At 42.5% G+C, this 8,459-nt stretch overlaps 1 protein-coding gene across 1 annotated transcript; it reads left to right on the top strand.

Moving 5' to 3' along the window:
* Positions 1 to 5,865: 5,865 nt before the first annotated feature.
* Positions 5,866 to 6,732, top strand: LOC118482631. Its single transcript, XM_035978200.1, has 2 exons — positions 5,866 to 6,255; positions 6,601 to 6,732. Exons 1-2 carry the CDS (start codon positions 5,866 to 5,868, stop codon positions 6,730 to 6,732), a joined length of 522 nt encoding a protein of 173 aa, XP_035834093.1.
* Positions 6,733 to 8,459: the final 1,727 nt, after the last annotated feature.

Genomic DNA, 8,459 nt, shown 5'->3' with positions numbered 1-8,459 from the left:
TAATCTGTCCTGATCAAGTCAAGCCCTTAGTTCAAGCCATCAAGAAGTACATTCGAGCCCTACCCGAATGTGTAGCCGACTTTGTTCACGCCTCCAAGCCAGCAACGATCGAAGAAACCTACCTACTAGCCGCTGAGATAAATGACAAGCGGGTAAAATCTGGTTTCTGGGATAAGCAAACCAAGTCTCTGCACCAAGCCACTGCAACACCCACCGACTCACCTGCTCAATCCTCCAAGTCATCAAGAAGGAAGAAGAAGAAGAACAACAGCTCCAGCAACAAGAGCTGTGCTGCCGTGACAAACGCCACTCCTCTACAAGCTGTACCAGCTCAACAGCAGCAGCACCCACGCTCAGCCCCAGTGATCAATGCACCGCCAGCAAAGCGTGCATACACAGGCCCTCACCCACTCTGCCCGACATGCTCTTATCATCATCCAGTGGGTCTAGCTTGTCATTTTTGCGGTCACTGCAACCTGTACGGTCATTTCACTCCGAACTGTCGCTATGGTCCCCGTCAAGCCCCAGTTCAAGCTACTGTCAACCAAGCTCTACTACCCGCCCCTCAAGGCCAACAAGCAGCTCCAGCACCTGCAGTCAATGCTCGAGTCTGCTTTGCATGTGGTGACCCTAACCACTTTGCAAACAGGTGCCCGAACAGGGTGGTTAAGCGAGAACCCCAGCAGCAACAGCAACAACAGTAGCCTCAACAACAGCAGCAAGCAGCCCATGCCCGAACCTTCAACATCAATGCCCGTCAGGCTCAGGCGGATAACAACGTGGTTAATGGTACGTTCCTTGTGAATGGTATTTATGCATCATGTTTGTTTGATACTGGAGCCGATAACTACTTTGTGTCATTTGAATTCGAGAAGCTCTTAGTCGTAAGCGCTCTTATCTATCCTCGTCGTTCGAAGTCGAAGTCGCTACAGGGAGAACTATTGCCGTTAATTCAGTACTCCGTGATTGTACCCTCGAACTCAACAATCACATCTTCCCAATCGACCTTATTCCGATGCAGCTCGGAAGTTTTGATGTCATAATAGGCATGGATTTTCTTCGTGAAAACCATGCTGAAGTTGTGTGCTTTGAAAAGATGATTCGATTCTCGCTCGCGAATGGCGATTTATTGTGTGTGTACGGTGAAACAACATCGAAAGGTCTCAAGCTTATGTCGTGTATTCAAGCCAGCAAGTATCTCCGCAAGGAATACCGAGCCTTCTTGGCCAACATTGTAGTAGCGGAGAAGGGAAAGAAAAAGAAAGTTGAAGTTAAGGATGTTCCAGTGGTTCGTGAATTTCCTCAGGTGTTCCCTATACATCTTCCCGGACTACCACCAAGTCGTGATATCGACTTCCGCATCGACCTCATTCCTGGAGCTAACCCCGTTGCCAAAGCCCCTTATCGACTCGCTCCATCCGAAATGAGGGAACTCTCGAACCAACTCCAGGAATTACTCGAAAAAGGCTTTATTCGCCCAAGCACCGCTCCTTGGGGCGCGCCAGTCCTTTTCGTCAAAAAGAAGGACGGGTCGTTCCGGATGTGCATCGACTATTGGGAATTCAATAAGCTAACCATCAAGTACCAATACCCCTTGCCCTGAATCGACGATTTGTTTGATCAGCTACAAGGTGTAGCATGCTTCTCTAAGATCGATCTACGTTCAGGATATCATCAGCTACGGATTCAAGAGGAAGACATTCCCAAAACTGCTTTTCGAACCCGTTATGGCCATTACGAATTTGTTGTTATGCCCTTTGGTCTAACCAATGCACCCGCGGTTTTTATGGACCTGATGAATCGCGTGTGTAAGCCTTATCTTAACCGTTTCGTCATCGTGTTCATCGACGATGTCTTGATTTATTCCAAAACGAAAGCCGAACACGCGCAACATCTACGTTTGGTTCTCGAGTTACTCCAGGGAAACCAGCTCTATGCCAAGTTCCCCAAGTGCAAATTCTGGTTGGAGGAGGTTCAGTTTCTGGGTCACATTGTGAATAGTCAGGGTATCCATGTCGATCCCGCGAAGATTGAAGCTGTCAAAAGCTGGATTACGCCTAAGAACCCGTCAGAAGTTCGTTCTTTTCTCGGACTAGCGGGCTATTATCGACGATTCATTGAAGGATTCTCCAAGATCGCTGTGCCACTTACTGCTCTTACGCATAAGGACAAGCCTTTTGTGTGGGGAAACGCACAAGAGACTGCCTTTCAAACCCTCAAGCATATGCTGTGCAACGCACCAATTCTTGCGCTGTCCGACGGAAGCGACAACTTCATTGTCTACTGTGATGCTTCTAACCTTGGTCTCGGCTGTGTTCTCATGCAGCGAGACAAGGTTATAGCCTACGCATCTCGTCAGCTCAAGATCCACGAGAAGAACTATACAACCCATGACCTCGAGCTAGGCGCGGTTGTCTTTGCTTTGAAGATTTGGCGACACTACCTGTATGGCACTAAGTATACGATCTACACTGATCACAGGAGTTTACAACACATCTTTAATCAGAGAGAGCTTAATATGCGTCAACGCCGATGGGTAGAACTTCTCAACGATTACGACTGTGAGATTCGTTATCACCCAGGCAAGGCGAATGTGGTTGCCGACGCGCTCAGCAGGAAGAGTTACGTGCTCAGTACCCGAAACATCCAAGCCCAGCACAACCTCAAAACCCTTATTCACGAAGCTCAACATGCTTGCTTTAACGAGCGTACATTGAAGAAAGAGAGGATCTATCACGATGGAGCTCAGTTGGTAAGCAAATCCGATGGGATATTCTATTATCTGGACCGAATTTGGATCCCTAAGCGGACCGACTTGCAAAAGATTATCATGAATGAAGCCCACAAGTCCCGATATTCCATCCATCCCGGTGCGGACAAGATGTACCAGGATCTTCGTTATAAGTACTGGTGGCCGGGTATGAAAAGGGATATCGCTCTGTACGTTGGAAGCTGTTTAACTTGCGCAAGAGTCAAGGCTGAACATCAAAGACCTTCTGGCTTACTCGAACAACCGCCGATACCTATATGGAAGTGGGAGAGTATAGCTATGGATTTCATAACGAAACTTCCGCCCACGCCATCAGGTCACGGCAGTATTTGGGTTATAGTTGATCGTCTAATGAAATCAGCCCACTTTTTGCCAATACGAGAAGACTATAAGGTGGAACGACTAGCCCAAATCTACACCGACGAGATCATTTGTAATCATGGTACGCCTCGTGATATCATTTCAGACCGTGACGCTCGGTTCACTTCGCGATTGTGGGAAACGTTTCAAGCGGCCCTTGGTACGTCGCTTAATCTGAGTACTGCATTCCATCCTCAAACCGACGGACAGACTGAAAGAACGATCCGTACTCTTAAAGACATGCTCCGAGCGTGTGTCATAGATTTTGGTGGTAGTTGGAACAAACACCTGCCATTGGTCGAATTCTCGTACAATAATAGCTATCATGCCAGCATTCAAATGGCACCTTTCGAGGCTTTGTATGGTAGAAGATGTCGATCGCCGATTGTGTGGCACAAGATCGGTCACTCGCAACTAACCGGTCCCGAGATTCTACAAGAAACGACTGACAAAATCCACCAGATTCGAGACAACTTGGTAAAAGCTCGGAACAGACAGAAAAGTTACGCCGATAAAAGACGCAAGCCCCTTGAATTTGAAGTTGGTGACTACGTACTCCTAAAGGTATCACCTTGGAAGGGTGTAGTCCGATTCGGCAAGAAAGGGAAACTAGCGCCTCAATATGTTGGACCTTTTAGGATTCTGGAAAGAATCGGAAAAGTCGCCTACAGATTCGAACTACCGGAGGAACTCAGTAACGTCCACCCGACTTTCCACGTCTCTAACCTCCGAAAATGCCTTGCTGATCATGATCTAATTGTACCGCTCGACGATCTTCAGGTCAACGAAACATTACACTTCGTGGAAAAGCCTGTCGAAATCATGGATCGCCAAACCAAGCAACTCAGGCGCTCTCGCATCCCGATCGTGAAGGTCCGATGGGAAGGCAAGCGAGGCGCGGAGTTCACTTATGTTGATGCATTTCATGTCTATCGCCTTCGTCAATCCGAGTTGTAGTGAAAAGCCGAAAGGAATCAAGTGCATAATGTCTATTTAGTTAGAAATGGCAGGGTGGCAAACTTGTAATTAATGTGAATGTTCATTAAGAGCCTTGACCATATAAATAGAGGTTATGTCACTAAGTTAGTTCTAGGAGACTTTGGTAGATCTTGAGTTAGAATTTGGAGAAGACTTGAAGAGGAGACTTTCTAGAGAGAGAAAGTAGAGAGAGAAAGTGATTGTAAACGAGATTCTTGTACCGTACACGTCTATACTTGTAATGGATTCTCGTTAGTAGTACGTTATCGTGTGTTCGGTCACGTACGTTCACGGATTCCGCACGTGAAACGTTCGTTACGCAATCGAACGGTCACCAAACCGGTCCTACAAGTGGTATCAGAGCTAGGAGCTCGATTGCTTGATCAAACACGTCGTTCTCGTACAGATTTCAGCCGATTCAGAGCCAAATCAGATCCAATTTCTCCTATTTCTTCATCTTCTACTCATTTCTTGGAAATTCGACAAATTGAACGTGTTTTCACGGTCCGATTCGTCTGAAATTCTAGTATATTGTGCGAATATCATAGAATTAAAACCCTACCAAGTTTCAGCTCGAAATTCCGAGCCGTTTAGGAGTAATTGCGATTTTTCTGTCCGAATTTGCGTAAACTTTCAGCTTGGAACCGCCTTTGTGAACACCTCTGGAACCGCTCGTAAATTCAGGACTGGAACCGCTCGAAATTGATGTCTGGGTCGCTGGAAATTGATTGATGTGAACCGCTTATTAGTAAATGCTTTGGATCGCTCGAAAGGCAAGGTGTATGAATCGCTCATTTGGTTTTATCTTGGATCGCTCGTAAATTGATTGGTGTGAACCGCTTATTGGTCAACCTTGGAACCGCTCATACGTCATAGTATCGAACCGCTTTTAAGTCAGTCTGTGGATCGTTTTTGTGTCACCTTCTTCATGTGACTGTTACAGGTTGTCGCTGCAATGTTTTCCACATGTGGCCGGTCACAGTGTTGTTATTAATTGTTGGTGTTTAGTTACGGCCAAATCATCATTCAGTATGGTGACTGCTGTTGTTGTTGGCTACTAGGCACCGCCTCACTGCAATTTGTTTGGTTGGTGTTTTTACACAGTTGACAATTACCACCGCTCCACTACCTTATTCAAAACCCAATTAAAAGCCCACCGTCTGAAAACTTATCCACAAATCATTTTATCGCACCGCCCATATCAGCCAATCCCAGCCCACATCATTTGCTTATATCTGTTGCCGACCAACCCACCCAGTTACCCAATTAATAGTTGTTGATTGTTAAGTTGTCGTTTGTGCTGCTGCCCAATCACACGTGTCGGCCCAATTCACTGCATTTACACCGCAAACTTTAAACAATTTCACCAACCCACTTCTATTTGAGGCTCAATGGCAGCTCTTTGAATCCACAACTCAACCGCCCAAACCGCCCAAAAGGCCCAATCAAGTGTTTTCAGCTTTTCACATTATTAGTTTATAAAAAATTGAGGGGCATTTGTATTAACTGTGCACATTCATTGGAACGGGTTCACGAATCTTCGAAAACGAGTCTTAGATTGGTTCATTCACACTTTTACGGTTTCAGTTCAGTTTAAACTGATTGTTTACTTGTTTAATTGCAGGCTATCCAAGGTGTTTGTCAAGAATAGGATCCTCACCCGAGAGAATCCTCACTCGATTTATTGATCTTTGTTATTCGAATTTCATTATTAATTGAGAATTCGTTTTTTTTTTGTGAATCGTTTGATACCGAAAATGGATTTTGCAATTAATATTGTACTGAACAAGTTCAATAATTTTTCAGGTATCGATGGTGAATCGACGAAACAGTTGATCGAACGATATTCTCACTTGGTGTTGGAAATGAGACGTTTGGATATTAAAAAAACGAACAAAGAATGGATTGATAAGCTTTGCGATGCTCTTCCGTACGATGAGTGGGGTACATACTTAATGATGCTGAAGAATAAAACTGATTTTATCTTTTACAGTTTGAGTGATTTTATCGAGAAGATTAAAGAGCGAGAACTTGAAATTCAAAAGATTAGAAATGAAGCAAAATTAAAATCTGAGAAAATCGATCAAGATGTAAAGGAGCAGGTTAAAGAAATTTCAGCGATCAAGGTTGAAAAGAAAGCTGAAGCTGTAACGACGACCGAGAAGTGTTCAAGATGTGACAAATTTGAATCAGACAATGTCAAACTGTTAAGTGATTTGGACAGTTTGACATTGGAAAACAAAATTTTGAAAGAAAAAGATTCAAAAGTTGGAGAATCTGTGAAGAATGCATCAGTATGTTTCGAATGTGACAACTTTAAGACTTATAATGACAAACTCGAAAAAGGTGCAAAATTTTTGGCGTTGGAGATCAAGAAGTTGACTGACGAGAAGCAGAATGATGATAAGCAGATCCTTCTATTAAAGGAAATGTGTGAGAAGATGAAAAATGAAAAATCAAAAATTGAAAAGGATTTTCAAAAACAAATCAAGATTTTAGAAGATGAGAGAGATATTTTTGGTAAAGATAATACTGAAAAACAAATTGCAATCAACTCTCATCTTGCTAAAATCATTCAGCTTGAAAAAGAAGCTGAAATGATCGGCTTAAAATTGCTGAGTTAGAAAGTAAGTTGAAAGGTTTTGTGACTTCTGTACCGTATGTTTGTCCAGAACCGATCACTGAAATTCCAATAAGTGACAGTGTCACAAACTTTGACAATGTCAAAGTTGAAGATTGTGATGAGAAATCTGATGATGTAAATGAAAAAATTGAAAAACAAAAATTGTTTTTAAAATTAGAAGAAAAATTCAAAAATACTGTTTTGCAATCTACTGAAATAGGTGAATGCTCAAAGCAGGAACCTGTTAAGAAGATTGTAGAACAAAAACAAATTGTTAAAAAGTCGAAAATTGTTCAAAAAGAAAATAAAAGCTCATCAGATTGATCATCCAATCGCATTCAAAAAGCACAAAAATTGAAAAACGAAAACTCAAAAATTGTTGGTAATAAGTGGTGTAGGTCAGACCACAGTGCTCAAAAGCCAAATCCAACAATCAAGAGGAGGAAGGAGTATCACCACGCTAGACAATGCTTTGATCTAAGCGTTTGGTATGACAATGGTGATTGGTATGATAACAGAGTGTGCTACAAATGTGGATATCAAGGACACATTGCTGTTAACTGCCAGAAACAGAGATTTGAGACAAGAAGATGCTATAATTGCCAAATCCAAGGACATATTGCCAGGGATTGCCCAAGGAAATCAAGTGAAAGATTGAGGGTTAATTCTCAGAAGTTGGCAAAGAAACCAGTCACTGTCAAGCCCAAGAAACTGAAAGTTTCAGAACAAAATGTCAAAGAACAGAAGGTCCAAGAACCTAAAGTTCAAGAAACGAAAGTGAAGCTTTCTCAAGGGCAGAAAGACAAACTGAGGAAGAAGAGGAAGAAAGCACGAGAGTATCTCGAGAAGATTTTGTCCTCGGGTTCACCCGACAGATTGAATAAGAGTGCTGATGAATCGATTCACTCGACAACAAAGTCAAGTAAACCGAATTCGTCAGATGCAAATCTGAGGACAAAAGTGTGACAACTGTGATCTGTAATCATCGTATTATGTAAATCAATGTCCGTTAATCAATAAAACAATATGCTTTGGTGTTATTATGTGTTTTAGTGTTAATATATGTGTATTTGTGTTTGACAATTTTACAATTTGATTCGATTCCGATTTCAAGCTTTAGATCACCTTCTGGAAGGTTATACGCAAACTGGTGCTGAAACGCAATAAGTTTAACGCAACGTACACTCCGGAACTGTGACGTAAGCTAAACATACCCTAAATATCCCTTTCATAACTTAGAAATAAGTTTTGAAGGATTCGGTATGGCGAAAACATGTTTATATGAACTAAAGAACTAATTACGACAAAACTGCGGAACGAACGTTGGTGACCGCCCGGATAATATTTAAATCCCAAAAATATTCTGATATGATTAAAAATTTATTTTTAATCAGGTCCATGTTGAAAAATAAATCGAAATGCCTAAAAACGTTATTTTTCAAGTTTAAGCGCGTACCGTGTGTTTCTACGCGACACAGTGCTTTTACTGCGAAACGCGGACAACGCAGCCAGTCTTGGCAACTGAAAATTTATTTCAGTAATATTTTGGCAAGATTATTTTTTTTAGAATATTAAAAATAATTTAGAACGCCATAAACCGAGGTTTAAACGCTAGATAAAATACCCGGTACCCAGTTAAACACCTACTTCTATCTAATTTACCAACAAAATTACACATGGACCCCCTCCCCCCTTGTATTTTACGGTCACAATGTAGGTGGCCCCACC

The sequence above is a fragment of the Helianthus annuus genome, chromosome 10 (assembly GCF_002127325.2).
Source record: "Helianthus annuus cultivar XRQ/B chromosome 10, HanXRQr2.0-SUNRISE, whole genome shotgun sequence".
Classification (NCBI taxonomy): domain Eukaryota; kingdom Viridiplantae; phylum Streptophyta; class Magnoliopsida; order Asterales; family Asteraceae; genus Helianthus; species Helianthus annuus.
The sequence above is the reverse complement of the archived record's forward strand: the minus strand, read 5'-3'. Positions and strand labels throughout refer to the sequence as shown.

What these genes read in the sequence shown, in the direction of transcription:
- LOC118482631 (XM_035978200.1), top strand. Translation starts at nt 5,866, where the DNA reads ATGGATTTTGCAATTAATATTGTACTGAACAAGTTCAATAATTTTTCA. An exon ending in TTGAAAAGAAAGCTGAAGCT is followed by an intron (nt 6,256 to 6,600) that starts GTAACGACGACC and finishes AAACAAATCAAG; the next exon opens with ATTTTAGAAGATGAGAGAGA.